The 27,581-nt window shown below is 36.3% G+C and overlaps 5 protein-coding genes, 1 long non-coding RNA gene and 1 other non-coding gene across 11 annotated transcripts; 2 read left to right on the forward strand and 5 right to left on the reverse strand.

Moving 5' to 3' along the window:
• Positions 1-1,191: 1,191 nt before the first annotated feature.
• Positions 1,192-1,804, reverse strand: LOC117126419. Its single transcript, XR_004448968.1, has 2 exons — positions 1,564-1,804; positions 1,192-1,530 (listed from the first exon to the last, which is right to left on the reverse strand). It is a non-coding gene; the product is annotated as an uncharacterized LOC117126419 (long non-coding RNA).
• On the forward strand, positions 1,406-3,085 carry LOC103829805 (transcription factor HHO3). The gene is made up of 6 exons (XM_033274233.1): positions 1,406-1,522; positions 1,556-1,673; positions 1,780-2,024; positions 2,104-2,362; positions 2,467-2,543; positions 2,672-3,085. Exons 1-6 carry the CDS (start codon positions 1,499-1,501, stop codon positions 2,924-2,926), a joined length of 978 nt encoding a protein of 325 aa, XP_033130124.1. The 5' UTR covers positions 1,406-1,498; the 3' UTR covers positions 2,927-3,085.
• Positions 3,086-5,369: 2,284 nt separating this feature from the next.
• LOC103829163 (SUPPRESSOR OF GAMMA RESPONSE 1) lies at positions 5,370-9,122 on the reverse strand. 5 transcript variants are annotated; one of them, XM_009104827.3, is made up of 6 exons: positions 8,815-9,120; positions 8,272-8,404; positions 8,013-8,199; positions 7,400-7,911; positions 6,865-7,308; positions 6,432-6,781 (listed from the first exon to the last, which is right to left on the reverse strand). In XM_009104827.3, exons 1-6 carry the CDS (start codon positions 8,820-8,822, stop codon positions 6,728-6,730), a joined length of 1,338 nt encoding a protein of 445 aa, XP_009103075.1. In that variant the 5' UTR covers positions 8,823-9,120; the 3' UTR covers positions 6,432-6,727. The 5 variants fall into 5 exon arrangements, 4 of the variants coding, with proteins under 4 accessions (XP_009103075.1, XP_033130309.1, XP_033130310.1 ...); XR_004449046.1 differs by lacking the exon at positions 8,815-9,120 and adding an exon at positions 5,370-6,413 and having other exon boundaries at positions 6,495-6,781; positions 8,013-8,794; XM_033274418.1 differs by having other exon boundaries at positions 8,013-8,404; positions 8,815-9,122.
• Positions 5,997-6,079, reverse strand: TRNAL-UAA. Its single transcript has one exon. It is a non-coding gene; the product is annotated as a tRNA-Leu (tRNA).
• Positions 9,123-10,462: 1,340 nt separating the features above from the next.
• Positions 10,463-11,840, reverse strand: LOC103829164 (probable transmembrane ascorbate ferrireductase 4). The gene is made up of 4 exons (XM_033274420.1): positions 11,634-11,840; positions 11,511-11,562; positions 11,198-11,394; positions 10,463-10,931 (listed from the first exon to the last, which is right to left on the reverse strand). Exons 1-4 carry the CDS (start codon positions 11,754-11,756, stop codon positions 10,590-10,592), a joined length of 714 nt encoding a protein of 237 aa, XP_033130311.1. The 5' UTR covers positions 11,757-11,840; the 3' UTR covers positions 10,463-10,589.
• A 161-nt stretch (positions 11,841-12,001) lies between these two features.
• LOC103829165 (protein decapping 5) lies at positions 12,002-15,030 on the reverse strand. The gene is made up of 8 exons (XM_009104829.3): positions 14,754-15,030; positions 14,571-14,671; positions 14,428-14,505; positions 13,471-14,346; positions 13,057-13,128; positions 12,757-12,924; positions 12,565-12,675; positions 12,002-12,426 (listed from the first exon to the last, which is right to left on the reverse strand). The coding sequence occupies exons 1-8, from the start codon at positions 14,905-14,907 to the stop codon at positions 12,229-12,231; spliced, it is 1,758 nt and encodes a 585-aa protein (XP_009103077.1). The 5' UTR covers positions 14,908-15,030; the 3' UTR covers positions 12,002-12,228.
• Positions 15,031-18,511: 3,481 nt separating this feature from the next.
• Positions 18,512-27,560, forward strand: LOC103829167 (probable phospholipid-transporting ATPase 12). Its single transcript, XM_009104830.3, has 12 exons — positions 18,512-21,893; positions 22,249-22,670; positions 23,026-24,332; positions 24,399-24,509; positions 24,583-24,859; positions 24,939-25,027; positions 25,132-25,240; positions 25,612-25,821; positions 25,906-26,031; positions 26,111-26,209; positions 26,279-26,470; positions 26,540-27,560. Exons 2-12 carry the CDS (start codon positions 22,281-22,283, stop codon positions 27,170-27,172), a joined length of 3,543 nt encoding a protein of 1,180 aa, XP_009103078.2. The 5' UTR covers positions 18,512-21,893; positions 22,249-22,280; the 3' UTR covers positions 27,173-27,560.
• Positions 27,561-27,581: the final 21 nt, after the last annotated feature.

Genomic DNA, 27,581 nt, shown 5'->3' on the forward strand with positions numbered 1-27,581 from the left:
GCTTATTTGCAAAACAATTCTCAAGATCAATTTCACACTCCAATTCTAAACTATTCTAACAACTCTTACCAACTCTGTTAACAACCATTAATTTAACAACTAAACTTGTTCTACTACTCAACTCGTCTTTGGCTTCTTGTCGTGTTGGTTCTCATTTCTTATCTTCATTTGTTTTTTGTGGTTTACTTTTCTTCTTTACGAATTTCCTCTCTTTTTTTTTTGCAGGTATAATATAATCAAGGAATCAGCTACGGTATCTCAACAATGTTATGCCCACTAAGATAACATAGTTACATAGATCCATGAAACTGATGCAAAGGAAGCAAGCGTATTAATCCTTTTATTTTTAATTTGTTTGCTTGTATGAGCAGTTGAGCCTGGAAAATTGAGCACGGGCCGCTTGGCCCTATGTTTCGAGTGTAAAATAAATGTTTTTGTCTTTAGGAGTGAGTTAATTGGATAACTCCCAGTTACTACGATATTCACTGTGTTGAATGTGCACGCGCTTTGGTGTAGCTAGGTATGTATGCATGTGGCTCTTCGATAACGTGAAAAGTCAGAAGAGGAAACGCGGCTCCCAAGAAGATTCTCTCTTTGGTGCGTTTCTCCCTCCCTACTCGCATAGAATATTCCTCCAACCATATATGAAAATAAAATAAATTAGTCTTTTGCTGCGTTGTTTTTACTAGCGTTGAAAATGTAAACTATTGCTATTAATAATATCTTGTGAATTAATAAATTCATTATAGATGCATTTAGTTTTGTATAATTTTGCTTAATTAACTTTTACGTGGTCCCCCATCCACTATTTTAGTATATATATCTAAGGACTAAAATTAGTTGCTTTAAAACTTTTATGTGCTTAATTATACTCGAGATTTTTTTAATAAAATTGAAAAGAAAACAAAACTGGAAATTTGAACTCCTCAGTTTGTGTGTGAAACATAATGGCCAACGTAACATGATCAGTATATTCTTCTTCCCTCGTTTTGCTTTTAAAAATCCAGTTTTTCAAAATAAAAAGTGATGAATGACTAATCTGAGTAGTCGTTCTTATCTTAACGTCACGGCTCACAAGAACGCTAACGTCATTGGTGACAAGAATGAATCCCCATAATACCCGAATATTCTCCTCTATAAATTACCCAAGTACCCAACCCATCATCTTCGCATATTTACCATTTTTTTTTCTTTTTATCTTAAAAATCGTAAATATGGAGAAAAAAAACGCTTTTAATAAATAAAAAAAGATTCCGTTAGGTACGCGACGGCTTGACCTCGAACCCTAATGTTTTCACACATCAATTCTAATCTCTCTCTCTCCTCTTAAAGTTTCCAACTCGAACAACAAGTTTATTTTTTTCCCTTCTCTTCTCTATTTAGATCAAAAAACCGGTCTCTTTCACACTTCTTCCTTTTTTCATCTCTCTTTGATTTATGGTCTCTAATCCAAACTGGTCTGATAATCGAAGTTGCTGTCTAAGATCTCTGTACGACTATGGCTAAGAAAGGAGACAACATGGACTATACCTTGAAATGTGTTCAAAAAAAAAAGGACTATACCTTGAAAAAGAAGAGATGTGAAGAATACATAGAAGCACTCGTAGAAGAACAAAAGAAGATCCAAGTTTTCAAGCGTGATCTTCCCCTATGTTTATCGCTCGTTACACAAGGTAATACTTATACATATAATATATATATATATATATATATATATATATTTCAGATCTTCTATTATTTTCTCAGGTTTCTAAATTGTTGTTTGTTTACTAAAAAAAGCGATCGAGTCGTACCGGAAGGAGTTATCGGAATTTTCCAGGTCAGAACACATTCAACCAGAAGGTTCTGAGCGGACTACAAGTGAATGCGAAGGCAGAGACGGTTGCATTGCCTTGTGTGAGGAGTTTGTGCCGATCAAATCTTGTGAACGTGTTAAAGACGATGAAGCTGAAAATAACATTGATAAGAAGAAATCTGAATGGCTTCAGTTATGGAACCAGTCTCCTGATCCTCAGCCCATAGAGGTAAATTAATCAAAACCATTTGTTAGTGCACGAACTTTCTCAAGATCCCTTATAGTTCTGATGTGTACAACAACAATAGGACCAGACAACAACGGTGGTGGCGGCGGTAAAGGAAAACTGCGATGCGTTTCAAAAAGGAAAGCTCGCCTATTCTCAACCGTTGAAAGCAATCACTCCAACGCCGACGGCGTCGAGTTCAACGGCGGAAACAGGCGGAAATAAAAAAGAGATGGAGCAGCAGAAACAGTTACAAATGCATCGGAAGCAAAGGCGTTGCTGGTCGTCGGAATTACATCGGAGATTCCTTCACGCGCTTCAGAAGCTTGGAGGATCACATGGTAATTAATATTAAAATCTTTTTATTTTATAGTAATATTTAATTAAACCGTCGGTTTCTTTGAATTGAATTTTAGTTTTGATATATGTTTTACCAAATGTGTAGTTGCTACGCCTAAGCAGATTAGAGATCTCATGCAAGTCGATGGTCTAACCAATGACGAAGTTAAAAGCCACTTACAGGTGCATATTAATAGTTATTTTACGTTTAACCATAACGGTTTTGCTGCTGAACCGTTTAGTTAATCTTTTATCTAGATCTCGATTCTCAATAATCATGGTTTATTGAATCCGTTAATTTGCTTTTATAGAAATATAGATTGCACACAAGAAGACCAGCTACTCCGACATTGACCAACGGCTGCGAAAATCCACAACAACAGCAGTTAATTGTTGTGGAAGGCATTTGGGTGCCGTCGAAAGATGCAGTGAATAACAGAGTTTACGCTCCTGTGGCAGTACAACCGCCACCACGTTCTTCACCGTCCGAACCAAGAAGCATCCAACGTTGCAAACCGCCTACATCATCTTCTTCTACACACCCATTACACCTTCCTCTGTCATGATTAGATTAACCTCATATGGAAATTCATTTCTTTTGTAAACCAAGAAAGTTCCTTCAATGTTTTTTAAGTTTTGAATAAACTCTAGAATAGAATTTTGAGTTTTATAATAGTGTTTGGATTCTTGAATAAATTTCTAGATGTATGTCTAGCAAATGATAATTAGTAAACTTTAAAGACACATCAACATATCAGATTAAATCTAAAAACATAAGTTGCCAAAAAGAAGAAAATCTCAAAACATAAACATGCCATAGGTTCAAATGTAAATCATGGAGTGGAGAATTGCGTACAAAGTCTTTGAGACTTTTTGGTCAATGTTGGTAAGTGTTACCATTATATGGCCTTTATATAATGGTTTTCGACGTAACAAAGCGTGAATCATTCATTTTGTTCATAAAAAATAATTGACCATACGACCATTTAAGACATTTAAGAGAAAACGCATAAGGCGGTGATTATTAAAACAATAATAACATGACCTACCTAGATTCTTAATGCACAAATAATCAATAAGTATATATAACTTGGGGTTGTATGCTAGAAATTTACAAAATTCGATTTTTTCGGTTTGTAGTATTCAATTAGAGGTGTGTGGTCCTGGTGGCCGAATATTCTGGTATATTGAAAAAGAAGCATATAGCCCTGTTTCGCATTCTTCTTGCAACTGATTAAATATAATCACGAGAAAAAGGATCCTTTACAGTTTACGAAATGCACAAGCTTTAAGAAATGATGTTGGTGCTGTCCAAAGTATATTCCCTGCCATTCGTTTTTCGAAGTTTAGATATTCTCTACCATTTCAAGTTATCTTCTTGTGAAAGAAAACAAAACAAAAAGTTATTGGTATCACCCTTAAAACCGAATCATGAAATTAAACACCGAATCTCTTTGTTTTACCTAATAAAATATTATTAACATTACATTACATTTATTCATATTAAATTTATTTTTAGTCATATTTACCATTCATAACATTACATTACATCACTATGTTCCATATTACACAGTTTTTTTAGTTTTTTAGGTTTACCTTGTGGTGGTAACAAACTGAATATTTTTTTTCAGAAATGCCAAGTTAAGAAGAAAACAAGACAATGATCCATGTAATCAGGAGGCAAATCAATGGAATCAGATATCTTGAAGTTGCATTAAACACCCATCTAACTAATGACCCTTGCCTTCTCCTAAAGGCCAAGTGGCCCTCCCTTTACATCAAATTCAACTACTACCCATCAAGTTCCTAAAAGATATTATATACTTTTGGATTTAAAGTGAGTCCTTTCTTGGTTTGCTTGATAGCGGGAAATGTAGACAAGATTGTCAGCCTTTCCCCAAATAACCCAAGCATGACAAAGAATAATACCATCCACTTTCATTGATTCCATAAGGTTTTTAGTATCTTATGCTAATCACTAGGGAAAGTCAATGGATTCTAAATTACGTTAGTGCACTCATCCAACGATCTTTGGCTTAAGATTCCAGTCATGTTTTACTTAATTAATTACACGATTTCTGTCATAGATATCTAGAAGTCTAGGATGGGTTTAGTTACCTAAGTTCAGTTTTTTTCGTACAATGTCCCACACCCAAAAAATCAGTTCAAAGATTCAAATTAATATATTTGTCCCAAAAAAAAAAGCAAGATAAATATTAGGAAAATTATCAAAGAGAAAATGTATTTGACTCAAAAGAAAAAGTTTGTCGACTCCCATTTTCACTAGTAGAATGTGACCATAGGTTAAGGATTTGTTATCTGATTTCGATCTCTGGATCTAAGGTTTTGAAAAATGTTGCTGTCCATTTTTTATCTGATTAAGGATTTGTTATCTGATTTCGATCTCTGGATCTAAGGTTTTGAAAAATGTTGCTGTCCATTTTAATAAACTAGGTTTATGTAGATTTTGTCTTCTTCTCTTTGCTTATACTGAAGAGATTTAACATTAGAATTTTATCCGCATGGTTTGAGAATATGACAATATAATTAGGGAGATTAAAATATTCAAGATTGTTTATATGTTGCCAAAATTAATATACATTAGAGAAATATATATATATATATATATATATATATATATATATATATATATATATATATATATATATACTAAGTGTTTTGTCCGCGATGCGGGCTTAAAATTTTCATAATTTTTGAAAAGTTTTTTGTACACTATATTCATTATACTAAAATAAATCTTAAAATAACTTAATATTATATTTTTAATTATATAATTAATTTTTTTATTTGATTAATATTTAATTATATAATTCATGTTTTTAAATTTTTACTAAAAGACTTTTTCAGATGACAATACAATATATACAGAAATTATCTCTTTTAAAAATTATATTTTCAGATTTTGGATAATTCTTACTATTATTAATTTTAATCAATTATCTAATCAAATAAATTAAAATTTTGATTTTATTTTATAATTTAGTTATAAATTTTATTCATTAAGGGTATAAATGATATTAACCGCTCTAACTTTTAACGTGAAAGCTCGATTCCAAAAATTTACTTTGCAAATAATAGTATAGATAGATAGATATATATTTTTTTTCTGAGCACATGTTATAGAAAAAATATATAGCAACACAAATCCTCTTGGTTTTCTCATATGGCCATTATTGGCCTATGTCGTCGGATACTTTAAAGCCCAACCCACAAATATGCACAGGTACAGGCTCCAGGGCACGTTCATAAGTTAAATAATGATATAAAATTAAACGAACATAGTTTTTTTCGTAACTATTTTTTGGCCTAAACATTAGGTTCTTATATGATAAATGATTTTTTGATTTAAAATATTTTTAAAAATTAGATCATTTCATTAAAATTTATATTCTTGATCGAATTAATATTTTAGCCCTTAAACAAGTTTTTAAAAATGTTTTTGTTAATTACATAATTTATTTACTGATATTTTATTTTTCCATACGATATTTCTTAAATAATTTTTATATAAATTCACCATGCACGTGTTTTATCCTAGTTGGACGAAGTAAAAGAAAAGATAGTTGAAAAAAGTAGAGTATCCAAGCTGAAATTGTCAAATTTAATACAAAAAAATGCAGGCTGTGGGGTTCGAACCCACGCGCACTTATGTGCAGAAGAACTTAAGTCTTCCCCCTTAACCACTCGGGCAAACCTGCTGCTTGTACATTACATGAAATATTAAGTATAAGGCTATATAACATAACTTAAATAATAATGTTATCAGAAACAAAAAAACTTTAGAGAAACGTGTTTCCTTGAGCAAACAATCATTACCATAACAATGGATTAGATTAACCAACCTGGGGAAAGTGTGGATCCCCATAGAGAGGATGAGTAATTAGTCCACTATACTTTACACAACACTTGCAGTTTTCAAAGCGTGAGTAAACCTTTACCAAAAACACTTCTGCATATGTAATCACCATTTTTGATCTTGTCTAAGCAGTGGACAGTGACTGAAGACCGTATACTCTGCGTAAACTAGTCTCCCTGAAACTCATAATCAGCTAGTTCAGAGAAACACAAGGGGTCTTAGAAGAAAATGTTTCCAAGGGAGATTAGAGTCCATACATGGAGGTTTTGGGCTCCGTTATCTCAAAAGCACCATTTACAAAAGAACCACATTGCAAGTATCAGAGACAAGTTCCAAAGTAGTTGTTCAAACTCAACAAAACAAACAAAAAACAATTTGAACTCAAGCACTTTAGGCGCATAGGGAAAATATCATACAGCACCGTTTTGCCAACCAAAAAAAAAAATCAGTGAGTTCCCATAATCTCCATCTCGTGTGAGTTCTGTTTTTGTCAGTCAGTCTTTCCAGTTCCCCAAGCGAGGAAGCTCTCCTGCGATCCAAACTCCTGAACACACACATAACAAAACCCATATGAGCTTTTAAAAGAAGAAAGTTTTTAAAGAGAAGAAAGGGATGTATAAGGTTTACCAGCTGGCTCAAACGGAACTCAGGTGGAGTATCAAGGTCTATGTTGCAGGGATCAAGAACGAGTTTCTGACAATCCTCCAGATCCCGTTTGAAGTCATCTGTTCCTCCCAGGTGTGCGTAATCACCAAAACATGGCTGCTGCTTATTCCTTAAACCTCCTCCTCCTCCTCCATTGTTTGCGTCCTGTGATCCCACCTGCAAGAGATCATCGCAAAGAGCCAAGGCTTCCACCAGCTGTTGCGAGTTCAATATAAACTGAGATCCACCACTGTCCAACAAATTCTCTTCTTCCTCAGCTTGGTGGTTTTCTTCACCTTCTTTGTTTTCTTGATCGTTTTCATCTTCTTTATCATGTATCATTGTCTCAGGCGCAGGCTCATCCTCGGAGCTTGGTCTTTCAACATTACGTTGAACCTCATCTTCCATATACATCCCCTCGGATGTCTTAGGGTACCATGAAGCAAAGGAAAACAATCAGTTAGTTAATGAACTAGCAAAAAGTTGTATAATTATAAAGGAATAAGAAACAACTTACCTCAGCAAGAGAAACCTCATGTGCAGTTACATAGTCATTTGCAAAGTGAGAATCAGAGCGAAGTGGCACAGCTTGTCTACTAGGCTCAGGTGTAAACAATCTCGGAGTGACAGGATCCGCTTTAGGAGTGGTGGTTGCAGCAGCAAAGATATCTTCAGAGACTTCCTCTTCAGCTTTATCACCACCTTTTTTGAGAACTCCTTGCTGCTGAGGCTGCTGGTAGAATATCTTAGAGACAACGTACTGACCATCCTTCTCATCTTCGTCTGTTCCTAAATGATACTGGTGCATCACCCAGTTGGTTTTCACGGATTTTCCTTCATAGAGAACCATTATCTTCTTGCAACCTCTCTGAACACCATCCAACACAACAGTCTTAGTCCTCCCAGTCTTGTGCCAGCGCACATCGCCAAGATCATCGTCTTGAATCTTTCTGCGCTTCCGAGTTCCCGTGCTGTAAGCCTTGATTGCTCTGTGGAAGAAGTGGCACATAGTCCCATCGTGCTTAACACCTAAAAAGGATTTCAATATTGAGTTAAGAGAAAAACTACTTCCTTTGAATCACATTAAAATATATAGAAAGAGAACATTGCATTGCATTGCATTGAATAACCTGGTAAGTTCTTAGGATGAGTGTAACAGATTCCATCGTCTTGATCAACGGTTGGGATGAACTCGTCAATGAAAGGGTGGGGAGTTAAACCAAGTGAGCCAGTTTTTGCAAGCAAATGCCATATGATCTCTGGATCAGATGGGTCGAACTTGACGCCGCGTGGCAAGCCTGGCCAGTCATCAACTTCCTGGAAAATGTAACAGAAACTTGTATTTTTACAACGGTATTGGAGAATGGACATCAAAAGAGAAAGACGTACATGGCTGTTGTCAATGACGTGATGACAGTTGGGACAGTGTCTAGTAGGATTGGTGTTCCACACCGTAGGACAGGGGTCTGATGCACTCAAGATTTTAGTTGCAATGCGGTTTTTATCAACCAACCATGCTCGTCTGCAAAACAGCAAAGCAAAGCATCCATCGGTGACAGGACAATAGTTCAATAATAACATTCTAAAACATGGCACACAAGTATCTAAAAGGTAATATAATCTAATGAAAGTCCCACTGTAACAAACAGTGAATATATCTACTTGCAGTAAGTACTATAGACATATTATTGTGGATACTAATTAGCTGTAAAAAAAGTATTAACTTTACGAAAATTACATTCATCAATCAAGAGCATCACAGGGGCACAGAAAGCTTCAAAAAGTTCCAATTTTTATAGATAACCTCCTTAGCGCTCATCACAAAACCGAAAAAAAAGCTTGAAACTTTACCGTTTGCTTAATGAAATTGACAGAAAAAAACTAAAGCTCCATGAACTAAGACAAAGCACAGAGGTGGAAGAGAGTGCTTACCCAGCCATTAGAGCTCGATTAAGAAAACGAGAGAAGACAGAATCAGAAAAGCCCTGAGGACAAGTCTCTCGACGGTCTCAGAAGTTTAGGGGTTTGAAGCTTTCCCGACACCTCAATCGATGAACAGATACTAACTATTAACTCGAGTCCGGTTTAATACTGTTTTCGCTTTTTTTTTTTAGAGAAACAAAAATAAAAAGATTTTTAAGAGAAAATATAAAATCTTTAGTCCTTCCCCGAAGATCACTGGGTAGTGGAGAGAGATAGAAACATAGATAGGCGCCAGTTTTTATGTTTTTGGAACAGTAGAAGGAAGTTATTCTCTGCCACGCGACTTTGCGTTGACGTCAGTCGTCGTATTGATCAACGGTTGTGATATATTTGACTACTAATTAATTAGCTTTCCAACTAATGATGGGTTATATAATAGTATTTGATTATTCATTAGATTAGATTAATGATAATGGATTATATGATCTGCGACACAGCACAACACAAGATTATGGGCCTTCCATTGGAGAGGATTATTGGATTTTTATACTCATCATCCAACCATAAAGCATATCACTAGTGTGTGTTTATCAGCTTTTTTCTTTGAAAGAAAGTGTTTATCAGCTTTCTGTGTGCTTTTCGCATATTGATAAAGGTATTTTAACACGTTGGTTTGATTTTCCAAAATCAAAATCTTTCTTTTCATTGCATTTTAATCGTTTTTTATTTCCCCTTCACTCATTACAACAGTTGCCATCTCCTCGTTGAGTAAATAATAATAGTAGTACTTTGCAAGTGTTACACTATTTACTTGCTAGTAGACTGTAGTTGCAATTACTCCTGTAAATAGTTCGTAGACTGTGTAGCTGCAATTACTCTTTAAGGTTGTAACTGGCTCCTTTAGTTAACATAGTTTTTAACAGATTGGTTTGAGATCATTTTTCTGCTCAACTCATTTCAATCACGTTTTATTGACTCATTATAGTTACAAAAACTGACAGTAAAAAAAAGAAGAAAAAACCAAAGACAAGTGTGCTGCCATGTGGGATACATGATACTTCAGAACGTTTCTTGGAGGTATCTATCTATTCTAACCTCAGTGCATCATATCCTAATATAACGATTGGACTTTTGTAAACTGCAGACTGGTGCTTCTACTTTGAGAGATCCTCACAGGTTTAGGAACTCTCTTGTAATGGATCCAGAACAATTCCATGTCAGTTAAATCAGTATTACGCAGGTACTATACAAGACAGCGTTTGCTATTTCCTCTTCTTTGAATCTGGCAACTGGGTCAAGCAAAATCCCAAAAGAAATTTTGTGCCGCTGCCCTTTAGTAGCATTGGTTCGGATTGGGACAAAATCCTGCTGGACTAAGTAAATTCGAGTGCCCGGTACTTATTTCCGGAACAGCTTGACGCCACCGGTAACGTTTGATGATACATCAAATAACTATTTTCATGCCGGGTTTTGAAAAAATATCAGAAATCAAAGTGTACCAGGTAAAAGAACTTAGCATCTCCATTCAAACACTCTTTGTTTTTCCTTGTGATGGCATAATGAGAGTAACTGGAGATGATTAGTTCTTTTACCTCATCTGTAATGGCATAATAAGAGTGACCGGAAAGGTTGGAGGAGCCAAGTTTCTGGACAGAAGTATCATCATCACAATGTATAATATATTTTTAAAAGAACCAATTTGTTCCTTTGCGTATACCAGAGACGTGTAGTTTCAAGTTTGTCCCCAAGATCAAAACATAAAACAAAAATTAGAAAAAGACAAGTCAAGAAGCCAAACATTTGGGATGGTCTTGAGATGAATAAACGAGTTTATCATTACCAGAATGGCTCTTCTGATACTTTGGCAAAACAGCCGAAGCAATAACAATGGCACATAGGAGAACCAAGCCGAGCCCTACACCATTGAGGACCACTGCTTCAGCACAGCGTCTCGGGAGGTTTCTCTTGGTCTGAAGGTGTGTGAGCTTCACAAGTAGCCCGGTCTCAGCGGTGGCAATGGCTAGACCGTAGATGTAGAGTCCGAGAAAGACGTGCCATGGAAGAAACGTGCTTCTCGTTTCCCGTACTTCTCCTCTATGCCAGAAGCTCAAGAACCCAGTCACCCACTGCAACACAAGGAACTTTATCATAATTGAAGTGTAAATACAGGTAAGTTAATGCCCCAGATTTCTCTATAAGACACCAGTAGCGCACAGTATGAAGTGTTGCAGTAATGAATGCTATCTCTATCTGTTTAATAATGACAGCAACCGGTAATCTAGCGTTCTTGAAATATAAGTTTAAAGTTCTTGAAAAGCATCTAATAGTTTCTTTTGCTATGAGATGAATCATTCATCATCTCAGGTGTCTAAGAGAGAAAGGAGGGACGGACCTGGGCAGCAAAGAGAGAAACGGAGAGCAAACCCATCCAAGAATGGAGACTGTAGAAATTAGAGAATATTCCCGATTCATAATGGAACTTTGTCCACATTCCAATGACTGCAGAGACTAATGCCACTCCTTGTAGCAATAAATGAACTGCTTTCTTAGTTTTTCTTGAACCAGGCAACCATCTGTGTACCAGAATCGCTGCATAATTAAAATCACCAACCCCCCCCCCCCCCCCCCCCCCCCCCAAATTTGCAATTATTATTCAACAATGAGATGAAATCTTCAAAAGAGATGGATCACGATTCACTAATTACCTTCTCCACTTACAAGAATAAAGCCAATCACCATCAGCAGAGCATGAATTGTCTGCAAGGGATCATCAAACTGATTAGTCCGAGAAAAATCCAGTTTAAATCAGAGAGTAAGGGGGAAATTACAGTTTTCGTGAGGCCTTTACGAGGGGCGAAGCTGGACTTGAACAAAAGAAACCAGTACATAACCACAGCCGCGATTGCTAAACCTAAGAGTCTCGCAAACACGACAAGCGAATCACTTCCCATTCTGATTCTCTCTTTTCAAAGTTGACTATCTCATAATACTTGCACACGAAGTGGTCTTTTGTTAAATGAACGACAATCATGGATCTATATATAATGGACCTCTCTATCTCCTTTTACGGCCCATTTGATTGTGAGGCTTCTGGCACTGTGCTCAAAGTCAAACTGTTTTGACCTTTTTTAAGTCAATGATCACGAAGTTCTCAAAAAGCAAGAAGCTAAGAAAATGCATTTTACAAAATGTCAAAGTCTACAAAAAGTTCAAAATGACATTGAATACTGAAGAACGGTTTTACCAAACTTTAGACAAAGATCCGTTTGGGACACACGAAACCCACACAAGGGAGGTTTTAACAAAGAAAAGCATTACATAAGACTCAAGTTTTGTTTTATTGTAACATACCAAAAGCACTCAAAAGCATATCATGAGCTCCATCGGATTCGAGTCATTAGAGAACCCTTTTAGTAACAGTTTTTAGGAAGAACGATTTGATACACCTCCTCTCCCTTGGCCACGACCACCATATCCATTATAGCCTCCGCCGCCACCACCACCGCGTCCATTATAGCCGCCATAGCTACGCCCACCATAACCACCACGTGAATGACCGTTCCGACCATAGCCACCACGCCCTCCCCGGCCTCCTCTGAATCTTGAGAACTCACCAAATGTCTGGAATCACACCGTTAACATTTGTTAAGATTCAATGGGTTTCTCTCAAGATTCTGGTAAGATTGAGTATCTCCAGAAACCAGAACGGAATAGTTATGTCTAGTCTGCTTTTTGAGCGAGGAAAGATATAGATTGTACCTCCGTATCTAGTTTCCGTAATTCTGAGAACCTAGGCCTTGCATTTTGAGAATCTCTGTCATTCGTATTTGATGAGAGGCTATCGAAAAAGTCGTCTTTGTTGTAAACAGGCTACATCAATAAACAGGCACCGTATATGAGACCAGAGAGGGGGAGAGTATAGCAGATTATACAAAAGTTTACTTCACTTACTTTGACCTCGATCTTTGGCAGCTCAGATTCCTCTATGATTGGAGAATCATCATCACCATCATCATTAGTACTCTTCCCAAGATGACCCCATACTTCATCCTTATTGAACTTTTCATTCATCGCCGTGAAATCAAAATCTTCAGTGAATTTCATCACCTGGTGTGATCTCTGCAACAAGTAGGATTATTAGCATACGTGGTGGCTATGGTTCATGGGCTATTTTTAACTGGTAAATCTTCTCCGCAGTAAAAACAAACGAAAGCCTCGTCACATTCTACAAATAAGTGAGAAGAATATTACCCCTGCTCCTCTTCCTCTTCCTCTCCCACGTCCTCTGTAACCATTATGGGTTGGGTACGAATGCCCATTTGGCTGAGAAAAAAAATCAGCATACAATTAAGACTTGCAAGTCATTAATGACGAAATCTAATAGACCAAATAAGAAAACCTAGAGCTACGGCAAAGATAAAGAGATAGGATGGAAAAATAAAATGGGCATTATTAACCTAAAAGTGCACATATAACAACAGACACAGGCTATTTAAGGTAATTCAGACATCATCAAATGCAAGATCAGATCATGTAAAGTGTTCATTACGCCTCAAAAACACTTCTAGATAATTCAAAGCTGTTTCTCATATCAATAAGTGACCCCGCAAGAACATATAAAAGCCTGACAGGTAGATAAAAAGATTTTGGAAATTTACTAAACACCTTCTGGGTTGGCCTTGCAGATGAAGGCAATGGCAGTATTGGAGGTTGGGCTTCTGATGTAACTGGAGCAGATTGTTCCAACCCAGCTGATGATGATACCTGAACCACCTCAACATCTTTATCCGCCTTGTTAGAGGGCGGGGACAAAGAAACTGCAGCAGATCCAGACTGCAGCAGTTGGCCAGGAGTAACCAATACAGGTTTCGGCTGATCTTGGCTAACGGAACTAGAAACTCCAGCAACAGGAGCAGTAACTACACTAGGCTTGTTAGAGAGTGGAAGGCCAGCACTTGTATCGGTGGCTCTAGTAGTTGGTACAGAAAAGGGAAGCAAGTTAGTATCCTGAGGAAGGGCAGGAGGCAAAGAAACAGGAGCTTTGTTAGAAAACAAAGGAGGTGTCATCTCTGAAGCTAGGGAAGGAGATGGTGCTGATTGCATTGTTGATTGCAGGCCTGAAGACAGCGTCATAGGTAGACTAGTAAAAGGTAACGAACTGGGTGCTGGAGTTTGAGAACTACTGCTAAAGGGAAACAAAGAAGAGGGTGGTTCCGGCAAGCTTGAACCCTGAAAAGTTGATGAACCAGCAGGTGTAGGGCTATTAAAGTTAGGATATTGCTGTAGAGAACTGGGCATTGGCAGTCCATGAGGGGGTCGAATCAGAGACTGCTGATGCAATTGGGGAAGACCATTGGGAGGTGGTGAGTAGAAGCCTTGCCAATACACTGGCGGTTGTGGCGACGCTCCCCACGAATTAACATTTCCACCAGGCTGATACAAAGGCATTGAGTTTTGGAATCCCATCCCATGCTGTCCAGGTGGACTGCTCGCAGCAGGAGGCAAGCTACTCGATGTAGGCATAGGGCTAGGGTAGTGAGACTGCAAAACAAGATAAAAGATACATCAAACTGAGACTTAAGGTCACAAACAACATCACTCTATAACATTTCCACCATTCACCTGGATGATAGCAGGGTCATTGTTTATAGCGGGTGGAGCTGCAGGTTGTACAGGTGGAGACGCTTTGACTTGCAAATCCTGCCAACAACAAAAAGAATCAGTGATAATAAACATCATAGCACAAGCACAATCCTGATGGATACCTTGATATCGGTTCCACGGAACAATATGTACTCGTAAACTTTGTCACTAGGGGGAACTTGAGGACCATCTTTCTTCCTTCCTTCGGTTCCAAACGATCGGACTACAATACGCTCAAAATCAAAAAGGCATCAGGAAATCTCAATCTCACAAGACCTACCTACCTAATCGAAACGAAATCGTACCGTTCTGGAGTCCGATACTGGATTCATCGGTGTTGATGTTGTAAAGGATGCCTTCGTATCTGATCTCGCTCTTGGAGGTCAAGCTAATCAAGCTCCCTACGTACGAATCCGCACCCGAGGAGCTCGATTTCGCGCCTGTGCTATCAGTCGCCATGTCCGATCTACGCCACACACACTAGGGCAAGTTCCTGATCTGATCCGCTTCCAGAGAGAGAGAGAGAGAGAACGATTAGGGTTTTACTCTAATTGGGGGAGATCCAGCATATTCTCTCTTTCTCATTATCCATTCCATTCCCGTAAATTACCCAAAATAGCCTCGTGAATCTGTTAACTAATCGTGGAAAGCCACGTGTCTACTTGTATAGCCCTCTTCGTAATTCACCTTTTGGTCCAGCCAGTAGCTTACGAGCGAGCCACTCTATTTGCTCGGCTCCTATTGGTTTATCGATGCTTGTTCGATTTATAGACTGGAAATGGTTTTCAAGTATTTGCAACGAGAATATTCCGAGACTTGAAGTGTACTTTTGTGTCTCAAGTTAGCTGCAGCTAATGCTTTGGTTGCTAGTGGTGTTGATGGAAACATTCTATAAGTAGAAAGAAAGAAGCTTGCATTTAAAAAATAAAAATAAATAAAGAGGTAAATTTGATCCAGGACTTCCAAAATCTTTCTAATATTATTCAAACAAATTTTGTATAACCGAAGATGGTTGTTTTGATGTCTTTTCCGTACGATAATTTCTTATTCAGATTGAATGTATCCACTGAATATTAATATCATCCATATAAGTTAAGCCATTTAGCAATAGTTATTTTTTTCTTTTACTTTTTTGTTTAGATCTACTTTATCCGATTTTAATAATTTCTAGTTTGTAATCTATAAATAAAAATAATAGAGTAATTTTTACTTCGAAATGCACTAGTTGATCATATATGCATTATAAAAATAATTTTATGGAATAATCTAATATTAATTATGTTATTTCTTCTTGAAATTTATATTTAATATAACATTTTATTAATTAATATTTTACATATGTGCTTAGTTATTTACAAAAGTTTTATGAATTTAAATTAATTATGACAAATATAATGACCATAGTATAAGATATAAATACTTTTGAAATTAAATTTGAAGTTTTATTTTTGGAGAAAAACACTTTTAAACTTTAAACATAGAGTTTTTGAAACTTCATAATAGAGTGTGCCTTTTGGAGATATTCTAACAAAGCCAAACCGCTAAACTGATTTTCATATAAAAAAACTGTGACAACCACATATGCGTGGTTAGATTGAATTAAATTTAATTTGTTAGGTTACTAATTAACAAAATGGGCCAAATATAGATAAATTTTAGAATGAATCTATTTCAATAGAGTAACTTTTTATTTACAATTTCTAACTACCAATTATGATTTACATGAATTTTTATAAACTACAGTAAAAATTAAAAGTAGTTGTAAAACCCCATTACCTAAAGCACTATTTTCTGTATTGTAGGAAAAAGTATATGGCTGTAAATAATATATTTTTATTTATTTCATTGAATTTTTATACCTAGATAAAATATAAATGTTTTACAACTTATATTTTAATGCTATAACCCAACCAATCACTTCAAAGATGTTTTTTAAAAGAAAACTAATATTATAAATTTCTTTATTCACAAAATTAATATACAAACGTTAAAGGAACATTGCTCAACTGTGTTTTGCTTTATGTTCTTTGCTTTCTTTGAAGATTAATTGGCGTTTGTTCATGTAACTAGGTACTGGTGAGAAACACAGAGCCATATAAATTAGTGAAAGAATCATACAACTAGTGGGAAAGTGATTGAAAGTAACATGTTGATAAAATTTAGAAGAAAAACTAGTTTTATATATGATGAAATTATTGATAGTAACATATTGATAAAATTTAGAAGAAAAAAGAGAGTTTTTTTTTTTGAAAAAGAGTTTGATATATGATGAAAGTGATTGTAATGAGATAGTAACATATGTATAAAATTTAAAAGAAAAAAGAAGAGTTTGATCATTATTCATTAACGAAACCTACTATGATACATATTTATAAATAGTTCACACTAAACTAATAGTTAAAGATCCACTTTTTCATGTTATTAGCCTTTTCAATTGTTCTAGCCACACACATATACCAACCACAAGTGAGTATTTCACCATCCCCAAGCAAAACATGATATGGTTTAAGTTACTTTCTCTTCGTTCATGTCATAAGTAAAAACTAGTATTAGTTGTTGGGTAAGGTCAGGAAAATTTACAAGTTTGCACAATCTCAGCCTTTTACTTTCCACTCCCTCCCCCATGCTTTGTTGAACGTAGTTTTCTTCTACTTCTCCAAGTTCACATCTTTACCAAGACACACATCTCATGATATCTAACATTCTAACTTTTGATGTAACCAAAAAGAGACATCAATAACAAAGTGGAGTTTAGCAAATTTAGACAACCTTTTCATTAACGTCAACGCGGAAGTCTATTAATTAATGATATGAGTTTCAATAAGTGGGCTCATGCAATATAAGAAGTACAAGCAGACAAATATCTATAAATTTTGATTCGATATATTATCCGTTTCGATTCGATTTAGAAATTCGGTATCAGTAATTTAACAGAGCAAAAAATATTATATAATATACATTAGAACAAATCAAATCATAAATATTAAAATGTTAAAGATTAATATCTGAACTGATCCGTCTGGCATATACATATATATTGTTAAAGTAAATAATACCTATTTTGTAATATTACTAATTACAATTCTGCACATATAATAGTTGATATTATATCGTATTATTATTTTTTACAAATTTTATAATTATTCTTTTACCTTTACAAGTTTAAAAATATTGTACAATTACTCTTTGCAATCCTTGACGACATATGTTATATAATCTTCTTACATGTACAAGTTTACAACATTCTTTTTCATTAACTTCAGTATTTAGTTATTTCAATTTTTAAAATGATATGTTATTATTTTTATGATAAAATATTGTAGTTTTCACTACATTTAGATTTTTTTTTTGAAATTTAAAATTTAATTTTACGAAATGAATCAAATATCCAGTCAAAAATACATATTTATCAGATATTCGGGCATCAAATATCCAGATGGCATCGAAGCAAATCGAATCATATAACTGGTGATCCAGACGAAATGAAACCGATCACAAATATCTTCAGAAGCTCGAATATCTAATTGTGTCCAAACCTAATAAGAAGCCCCAAAACATTTCGTTCATACATATATTTGCAATTAAGGGGATTAGATATTTAAATCTTCCATGTTCCAGCCTTCTGGACGTATATGTGTTTCCCTAATTCCAAATGTTCTCGTGTTATGTATGTTATGTTTTCAGTTATGAAAGTTATCAAACATATGCAGGTTGGTCCTAAAGTGATACATGTACTACATTATCTCCAATCTTCTTTTTGTTGATGAAATTTTGAATTTATTGATCATCATCAAATAGAATTTACAAAGAATACTATTATAGAAAAATATTGAGGTTCTGTATATTTATAGAAAAAAGAGAAATTTGTACAAAGAAATCTATGGTCACTCAAAAACCTCAAATCATCTTCTTAGAAGTCCCTCAAGTCTGTGATCAGCCTTGTACCCCAAAGAAGAGATCATGTTCTTGACTACCTTATTAACCATACTGATCATATGTTCTGTTCCATTCTGCCCTTGCTGATGCCTTCTGAGATTTCGTTCACGCCATGGTAAACCACCAATTGAAAAAGTAAGTGAATGAGAACCTAGTCCATTTGAGTAGATGCTCCTTCACGAACAAAACTTAGCATATCTGACCAATCCGGGTTGATTCTCTGTCCTATGAGCTTGCCTGCAACTCTGTCCCAAATATTGTATGAATAGGGACACGCAAAAAACATGTGATCACGAGTCTAATCTCTTTCACCACACTGGACACATCCTTGCGTAATTTTCCATTGCCTCATTCGATCGCCGGTAGAGAGCATGTTCTGAATTGATAGCCAAACAATAAAAGAAAACCTAAGAATGCCTTGTTTGAACTACACACACAACTACCCCAGTTTACTTTTGCTTTCTTACAACATTCCCATGTTCTTGTTGCAGAAAAGTAATCCTTATAAACCTCAGTATCATGCCTCCAGAGGAATTTATCATCACCCAATCGCTGATCATGGACGGGTTCTACTTGAATTTTGGCATTAAGCTCTTGGAAATGACGGCTCCTCTGCCCCCCTTACACTCTACTGTTCCTGTAGAACAGCATCACACACCCTTGCACTTCGAAAAATCTCAAGATAGCGTGTGCCAACTGCACCTGTTACTTTGATAAGTTTGCCAACATGCAGCCAATCATCTTGCCAGAAGAAAGCTCTTGCACCATTACCAACTTCCACCCTGATAAACTGAAATGCCAGAGTACGCATCTTAAGGAGTTTACTCCATATCCATGATCATGTAGATTCATCACGCACATCCCAAAACGAGCTATGACGTAGGAGATAATGCTGAATCCATGAAACTGACATAGAGCCTGACATATTAAATATGTGCCATATCAAATTAAGAGCAAAGACCCCGACATAATCATATAGTCTCCTAAAAGCATCTCCAACTCTACTTCATAATTTACTGCAAAATGGAGTGGAAAATATAGTAGTGAAGAAACAAAAAAGTGTTTACTCCATAAATGGAATAATAATTTTTGTTTTTGTTTTTTCATTGCTATATTTATCACTTCATTTTGTAGTAAATTATGTAATAGGAATGGATATGCCCTAATACCAAGTTCCCCCCCCTCTCTGAGATAGCACAATTTTTCCATCGGATTTTAGTCTTATGGGTCTGATGAGGATCTCCTGACCACATAAAAACACTACAAAAACTCTCAATTGTATCCGGACAAGCCATTGGCAAGATAAAAGCTTGACTCCAGAAGTTAGCTATGCTGGAAATAACTGATTTATAAGCTGCAAACACCCTGCATATGATAAACTTTTATTGGTCTAGGAGAGCATTTTTGTTCTGATATTATCTATCAACGACTCACAATCCTCCTTAGAAAGAGTGAATCAAAGAGTGAATCGGGTGAATTCTAATTTTACCACAAGTTTGATATCACTTTCAAATCTATATTATTAAAAAAAAGAAGTACAAATTTAGACTTACCCTTAAAATTGTAAAATATTTACAGCACAATACCACTGAAAATTAAATAAACCTATTATTAAGTAATGCTTTTCTTTTCTAATTATTACATAATTTCTTTAAATAATTATAACACTAACAAAGATTTCGGCAACAAGAGAATAAAATCTCCACTTTCCTTATTCGTGGTTTCAAAACAATCACAATAAACAAAATATTCTGAAAATTAAAGCCAAAAATGTTGTGGCTAAAATCATGCCTTTTATTATTTTATGTAGATTCTATTATAAATATCAAGCCAATGTAAATTTACTATGATAAATAGGTTTAATAGTATAAAGTATATAACACCAGATTTTAAATAGTATATACAATAATTTTATTATATCTATCATAAAAATTTGATCCATAAAAAAAATACATTTGTGCGGATATACGAGTCATATTCTAAAAAAGTAGATGATACAATTAACGAATTACAAGACATGTATAATACTCAATATAAATTATAAGTTTTTTATTTTTAGAAATATCATATTAAACAATTATTTTATATGGATAAATTTTAAAAATATAGATTATCACTTACAAAGAATAAATATTTATCTATAAAAATTAAAAACAAAAACTCACGCCCGATAAATTTTAAAAATATAGATTATTACTTACGTAAAATAAATATTTATCTATAAAAATTAAAAACAAAATTCATGCTGGTGTGCAGATCAAGCGCTAGTTTACCTTTAAATAATGATCATTTTTATAAATTTCTTAAATTTGTGATAAACGAAATTAAACCAACTCTTTTAAACCGTTTATAAATGTTTAATAACCTCACTATTTAAATAATAAATCCTCAACATTAATCACTAAACTTTAAATCTAAATATTAATGTACTGTTTGATTACATGTATTTTTAAAAATTGATAGCTAATTTAGGGTATTTCAAACAATTTCTCTTTTAAATTTTGATTAATGCATTTCAAGCAAATAAGGCTGATGACGCTCTTGACACGTTATTGATGTCCTCATTATAAGAAGAGAGACAGATAATAGTATACTATTTCATAATCCATTTTTAAGAAAGCTACTTTTCTTCTATTCCCATTTAATAATCAACCTAACTAATTATATAATGGAAACAACTAATTTCCTTTTAGCAGTTTTAAAATGCAAATTAGAGATGGATTAGTTCATCGGATGTAGAGATTTTGACCTGCAATTTTGTGTTTAACCTTCTCCTTTTTTCGTTGAGATTGTTTTGTCATGAGAAGGTTAAAACTCTAAATCGGTATTTATCCTCAAACAAATACTTTGTTTCATCTGAACAAAATACCATCATCATTACAATAGGATAGTGTTTGATTTCACTTTTGAAGGCATATCATGTTTTAATTCTTGTCTTTCTCCAGAAAAAAACTTGTTTTTTTTCCTTGTTTTATATTCGTGCGTGCTTCAAACTCTCAATATAGTTTGTTGGGTTTGTTTTTAAAACGTTCTTGACATCATTAGTTTGGAAATTTTTCAAAGCTGCATTTTATGTGTTAGAAATATTTTGGAAAGTTGCTAAAACGTTTCTTTCATCTCAAATGCCATGAAGAGAAAATCGAATTAAAAAAAAGAACACGAAGTCTTCTTTTCAAATGTCAACCAATGAGACAATTTGAAAAGTCTGTTAATGTTGGAAACTATCATTTTCCCATATTTTTGGTCTCATGCATTAAAAGACCCAAGACTTTTGGTTCATACCATTTAAACCCCATGTTCCCTTAATTAAGAAGATTACAGTTTTCAAAATCTTCCAGATTCCACACCTTCCTGTCCTCAGAGTTCTGTCCTTAATTTCATAATACTGATCGTAACCCACTCGATTAGTTATTTCTTTACCAAAATTTCCGAGAAATTATCCAGCTTCTCGGGAAAATCAGGAATCAAAAAAACTTGGAGCTTTCCTCAACGCCTCTGCCAAAAAATTGGTACTCTCTCTTTTCTTAAAATTTGTTTTCTGGGCATCTTTGTGTTGAAATGTTCTCGTCGGTTTAGCTAATTGATCCACATTTTGTAAGAAAAGTTTTCAAATTTCTTCAGTGCAATGCTATTCAGACACAACTGAAAGATGTTGTCTTTCTCGTTCGTGTCTGTGTCTGTATATACAACTTTGAGATTTAGTCTGAAAAATGTCAAAATTTTCAGGGGTTTAGAGATTTAGCTAATCGATCGACATTTTATAGGAAAAGCTTTTAACTTTCTTCAGTGGAATACTTTTCAGACACAAACCAAAGGTGTTGTCTTTCTTGCTCGTGTCTGGTCTGAAAACTTTCAAATTTTCAGGGTTTTAGAGATTCTGCAAGTGAGAGGGAGCCATGGCAGGAGGTGAAAGGAAGCGTAGAAGGAGGAAGTTACAGTTAAGCAAGCTGTTCACACTATCATCAGCCAAAGCTTGTTTCAAGCCAGCACACTCGCAGATTGGAAGAACTGGTTTCTCTCGTGTGGTTTACTGCAACCAACCTGAATCAGCTGATTACTGCGACAACTACGTGAGGACCACCAAGTACACTCTCGCCAGTTTCCTCCCTAAATCACTCTTCGAGCAGTTCAGGAGAGTCGCCAACTTCTACTTCCTTGTCGTTGGGATCTTGTCTTTCACTCCTCTCGCTCCTTACACAGCTGTGAGCGCCATTGTTCCCTTGACTTTCGTCATCCTTGCTACTATGGTTAAAGAAGGTGTAGAAGATTGGCGCAGGAAACAGCAGGTACCCTTTCATGTTGGTTCAACTTGAAATGAGTGGTGGTTGATAGATTAGAAAAGGACTTGATGATCCTCAAATGTTCAAAAAATCGCTAGGCGGTGGTTAGACGCTTTATAGGAGATTATTGATTAGGCGGACGTCTAAACCAAGCTCCACCTAGACCGATTTTGTAGAACACATGGATCTTACTAGGTAGGATGCTAGCTTTTAAATGAAACATGTGTTGTTATATTGTTCCGGATCTGTGGTTTAGGTTGGATTAAGTTGCATTGCTCAGAACTGTACTTGAAGTATCACTCTCTACTTCATTTGCAGATTGATATAGTTCTGATTATGCTGAAATTGTCATGCTTTTTAGGATATTGAGGTGAATGGTAGAAATGTTGGAGTGCACCAAGGCAATGGGCACTTCGATCTCAAGGAGTGGAAGACACTAAGAGTTGGAGATATATTAAAGGTGGAGAAAAACGATTTCTTCCCGGCAGACCTTGTCCTGCTTTCATCTAGCTACGAGGACGCTGTTTGCTACGTAGAGACAATGAACCTCGACGGGGAGACAAATCTGAAACTCAAACAAGGACTAGAAGTAACCATGTCACTCCGTGAAGAGGTTGACTTCAGGGACTTCGACGCTTTTATCAAATGCGAGGATCCTAACGCTAACTTGTATTCCTTTGTCGGCACTATGGAGCTCAAGGGAGAGAAGCACCCTCTCTCGCCGCAACAGCTTCTTCTAAGAGGCTCAAAACTCAGGAACACAGACTATATCTATGGGGCTGTTATCTTCACGGGTCCTGACACAAAGGTAGTCCAGAACTCAACAGAGCCTCCTTCAAAGAGAAGCATGATCGAGAGGAAGATGGATAAGATCATATACCTCATGTTCCTTATGGTAGTTTCATTGGCCTTCCTTGGTGCTATTTTGTTTGGGATAACAACGAGAGAAGATTACCAGAACGGCGTCATGACGAGATGGTATTTAAAACCAGATGACTCCACCGTCTTCTTTGACCCTCAGCGAGCGCCTCTGGCTGCGGTCTGTCACTTTCTTTCTGCCCTGATGCTGAACAGCTACTTCATCCCTATCTCCTTGTATGTCTCTATAGAGATTGTTAAAGTTCTTCAGAGCATCTTCATCAATAAAGACATCCATATGTATTACGAGGAAGCTGACAAGCCGGCGCTAGCACGTACCTCTAATCTGAACGAAGAGCTTGGGCAAGTGGGGACAGTTCTTTCGGATAAGACGGGAACGCTGACGTGTAACTCCATGGAGTTCGTTAAATGTTCTATCGCTGGGAGAGCGTATGGGCGTGGCGTTACAGAGGTGGAGATGGCTGTGGGTAATGGTATTGAGTATGCTGTTGCTGCAGAACCGGTGGTGAAAGGATTCAACTTCAGAGATGAAAGGATAATGAATGGGAACTGGGTCAAGGAAAGGGATGCTGATGTCATTCAGAAGTTCTTGCGTTTGTTGGCAGTGTGCCATACGGTTATACCTGAGGTGAATGAAGATACAGGAAAGATCTCTTACGAGGCTGAATCACCGGACGAGGCAGCTTTTGTTATTGCAGCGAGGGAGCTTGGGTTTGAGTTTTTTATCCGGACTCAAACAACAGTGTCTGTTAGAGAGCTAGACGTGGCGACTGGTGGACGAGTTGAAAGGTATCTTCTCTTCTCTATTGTCATCAAAAGCTTCTCTCTGTTTCTTAAATGGTTTCCCTTTTGCAGGATGTATAAAGTCTTGAACGTTCTTGAGTTCAGTAGCGCAAGGAAAAGGATGTCAGTGATAGTGAGGGATGAAGATGGGAAACTCCTTTTGCTTTGTAAAGGTGCAGACAGGTATGCGAATATGACATTAAAAACTCCTCTTTTCGAACTTGGTTTGGTTTTAAAGTTGTTTTTATCTGCGTAGTGTCATGTTTGAAAGACTTTCTGGAAACGGTAGAGAGTATGAAGAGGAAACTCGAGACCATGTGAACGAGTATGCTGATGCTGGACTGAGGACTTTGATACTTGCCTACCGTGAACTCGACGAGAATGAATACGAGGTGTTCACCGAGAGAATCGGTGAGGCCAAGAGCTCGGTTAGTGCTGATCGAGAAGCATTGATAGATGAAGTCACTGAGAAGATTGAGAAAGATCTGATTCTTCTTGGAGCTACCGCTGTTGAGGATAAACTCCAAAATGGGGTAAGCTGCTTACTACACAACCAAAACTACAGATTGGTGAAATTGTTTTGTCTCATTCTCTCTCTTGGATTGCTTCCAGGTTCCTGATTGCATTGATAAGCTTGCTCAAGCAGGAATAAAGATTTGGGTTTTGACAGGAGACAAGATGGAGACTGCTATCAATATTGGGTATTGGTTTCTTGGTACCTCCTGATCATAGTTACTCTCGAGACTTCTGCATGCATTCTTACTCACTCTCTGATCCCACCTGTGCACGTGAACGTCTTTGACAGCTTCGCTTGTAGTTTGCTCCGACGAGACATGAAGCAGATCATAATCAACTTGGAGACCCCTGAAATCCAGCAGTTGGAAAAATCCGGTGAAAAAGATGTCATTGCAGAGGTAATAACTTCTTTTAGGACACATGTATTAAGAGAAACTGCTTGAATAACCATAAGTACCACTTTTCAAAAATACATTCAATCAAAAATACCGTAACATTTGGGTTTAGCCTTTAGTGATTATTGGGTTTTTTTGGGTTCAAATATTGGTTAGTGTTTAATATTTAAGGGATTGGGTTTATAAACCTCTATAAATGTTTTATAAATGATTATTAAACATTTATAAATAATTTAGAAGGATTAGTTTAGTTTTTTACACACCAATTTAAGGTATTTATGAAAATAGTTATCCCATAAATTTGTAAAAATGGTATCAAGTTTGTGGTAAAATTAGAATTCTACCATGTATTAGTCTCACCTATTGTCTTGCAGGCGTTGAAGGAAAATGTACTGCGTCAGATAACTAATGGAAAGGTTCAACTAAAAGCTTCTGGTGGAAACTCTAAGGCATTTGCTCTAATCATTGATGGGAAATCACTTGCTTATGCATTAGAGGATGATATGAAATACATCTTTCTTGAGCTGGCCACAGGTTGTGCCTCAGTGATTTGTTGTCGTTCATCACCAAAACAGAAAGCTCTGGTACAGTTTTTTTTTTGCTATATCTTTCATATACTTAGTGGCTGCCTAGCATTTTCATTTTCCTGAAGATCCATATTGCATTAGGTGACAAGACTAGTCAAAACTGGAAGCGGTCAGACGACACTTGCAATTGGAGACGGCGCAAATGATGTTGGAATGCTTCAAGAAGCAGATATAGGAGTTGGAATCAGTGGAGTTGAAGGAATGCAGGTTCTTTAAAAGAATCTCAGAACAAACCATTTTTCAGTCTTTGTTGGAAACTTTGTTTAATCTTCTGTTAATTTTGCAGGCTGTAATGTCCAGCGACATTGCCATTGCTCAGTTTAGATATCTGGAGCGTTTGTTACTCGTCCATGGACACTGGTGTTACAGGCGAATCTCAAAAATGGTAGTTCAATAATGCAACTGACCTTTGGTCTCATTGTTCTTTGAGCTGATGCAGTTTTCTCATATGCAGATTTGCTACTTCTTCTACAAAAACATCACATTTGGGTTCACTCTCTTCTTATATGAGGCATACACTTCATTCTCTACCACACCTGCTTACAATGACTGGTATCTATCTCTCTATAGCGTCCTCTTCTCGTCACTTCCTGTCATTTGTTTGGGAATCTTCGACCAGGACGTATCTGCACTGTTCTGTCTCAAGGTATATAAAATAATCATTCTTATCAAATGAGCTGCTTAATCCAAAGTCTTGCTTTGTTTGCTGTAACAGTTCCCTGTATTGTACCAAGAAGGTGTACAGAACCTCCTCTTTAGTTGGCGCCGGATACTCAGCTGGATGTTCCACGGCTTCTGCAGCGCAATAATCATTTTCTTCCTCTGCAAAACCTCTCTTGAATCTCAAGCGTTCAACCACCAAGGGAAACCCGCAGGGAGAGATATCTTTGGAGGAACAATGTACACATGTGTGGTGTGGGTTGTGAGTTTGCAGATGGTGTTGACAATCAGTTACTTCACAGTGATTCAGCATCTCGTAGTTTGGGGATCTGTAGTTGTATGGTACCTATTCCTGACGGTGTACGGATCACTGCCGCCGAGGGTGTCTACAGATGCCTATATGGTCTTTCTTGAAGCTCTTGCACCTTCGCCTTCTTACTGGATCACCACTCTCTTTGTGGTGATGGCCACGATGATGCCGTTCTTCATCTTCTCTGCTATTCAGATGCAGTTTTTCCCAATGTCTCATGGGACTATAAAGCTGCTTAAGTACGAGGATCAGTGTAATGACCCTGGGGAGTTGGAGTTGGTGAGACAGGCATCAGTAAGGCCTGCATTGGTTGGGTTTACGGCTAGGATAGAGGCCATAAAGAGATCGGTCATGAGATCTCGTCAGACTGGACCTTGACAAGTGATATGATTCCCTCGGTTTTTTTTTGGGGGGGTTTAGTTGTTACTTGGCAGGATGTAAATAAGACCAAATGAACTGCAAACTCGAGGGGAAAGTGGTAGATCATTACAAGACTGTAGTGAACAGGGTCTTTTTTTTTTTTACTGGTTTCTGCAGCATAAAGGGTGCAAATTCTGATTATTGCGGCCTTGACCGGTGAAAAAGAGAAGAATATTACAGAGTTTTAATGTCCAGAAAAATCTAATTATATTGGGAAAAAGTGGGAGATTGTACATGAGTTGAGATAAAGAGTAAAGAAAGATTTTACAATATTACAGCCTTGTCTTACTCACCTATCACTTCTTATCATTCGAGATAGAGATTTGAAATCTGTCTCCTTAAGCTTCTTTTCTGGATTCTTGTTCAA

Source organism: Brassica rapa, chromosome A07 (assembly GCF_000309985.2).
Source record: "Brassica rapa cultivar Chiifu-401-42 chromosome A07, CAAS_Brap_v3.01, whole genome shotgun sequence".
Lineage (NCBI taxonomy): Eukaryota > Viridiplantae > Streptophyta > Magnoliopsida > Brassicales > Brassicaceae > Brassica > Brassica rapa.

Coding starts and splice junctions, on each gene's coding strand:
- LOC103829805 (XM_033274233.1), top strand. CDS start 1,499: ATGGCTAAGAAAGGAGACAACATG. Junction 2,025..2,103: donor CTGATCCTCAGCCCATAGAG/GTAAATTAATCA, acceptor CAACAACAATAG/GACCAGACAACAACGGTGGT. Junction 2,363..2,466: donor GAAGCTTGGAGGATCACATG/GTAATTAATATT, acceptor CCAAATGTGTAG/TTGCTACGCCTAAGCAGATT.
- LOC103829163 (XM_033274417.1), bottom strand. CDS start 8,463: ATGTTATTATTGAACTATTGTCCTGTCACCGATGGATGCTTTGCTTTG. Junction 7,912..8,012: donor TCATCCTAAGAACTTACCAG/GTTATTCAATGC, acceptor AATCCTTTTTAG/GTGTTAAGCACGATGGGACT. Junction 6,782..6,864: donor AGTTCCGTTTGAGCCAGCTG/GTAAACCTTATA, acceptor GTGTGTGTTCAG/GAGTTTGGATCGCAGGAGAG.
- LOC103829164 (XM_033274420.1), bottom strand. CDS start 11,756: ATGGGAAGTGATTCGCTTGTCGTGTTTGCGAGACTCTTAGGTTTAGCA. Junction 11,563..11,633: donor GTAAAGGCCTCACGAAAACT/GTAATTTCCCCC, acceptor GATCCCTTGCAG/ACAATTCATGCTCTGCTGAT. Junction 10,932..11,197: donor TTTCTCTCTTTGCTGCCCAG/GTCCGTCCCTCC, acceptor CTTGTGTTGCAG/TGGGTGACTGGGTTCTTGAG.
- LOC103829165 (XM_009104829.3), bottom strand. CDS start 14,907: ATGGCGACTGATAGCACAGGCGCGAAATCGAGCTCCTCGGGTGCGGAT. Junction 14,506..14,570: donor TCCGTGGAACCGATATCAAG/GTATCCATCAGG, acceptor TGTTGTTGGCAG/GATTTGCAAGTCAAAGCGTC. Junction 12,925..13,056: donor GAAGAGGAAGAGGAGCAGGG/GTAATATTCTTC, acceptor TACTTGTTGCAG/AGATCACACCAGGTGATGAA.
- LOC103829167 (XM_009104830.3), top strand. CDS start 22,281: ATGGCAGGAGGTGAAAGGAAGCGTAGAAGGAGGAAGTTACAGTTAAGC. Junction 22,671..23,025: donor ATTGGCGCAGGAAACAGCAG/GTACCCTTTCAT, acceptor CATGCTTTTTAG/GATATTGAGGTGAATGGTAG. Junction 24,510..24,582: donor CTTTGTAAAGGTGCAGACAG/GTATGCGAATAT, acceptor TTATCTGCGTAG/TGTCATGTTTGAAAGACTTT.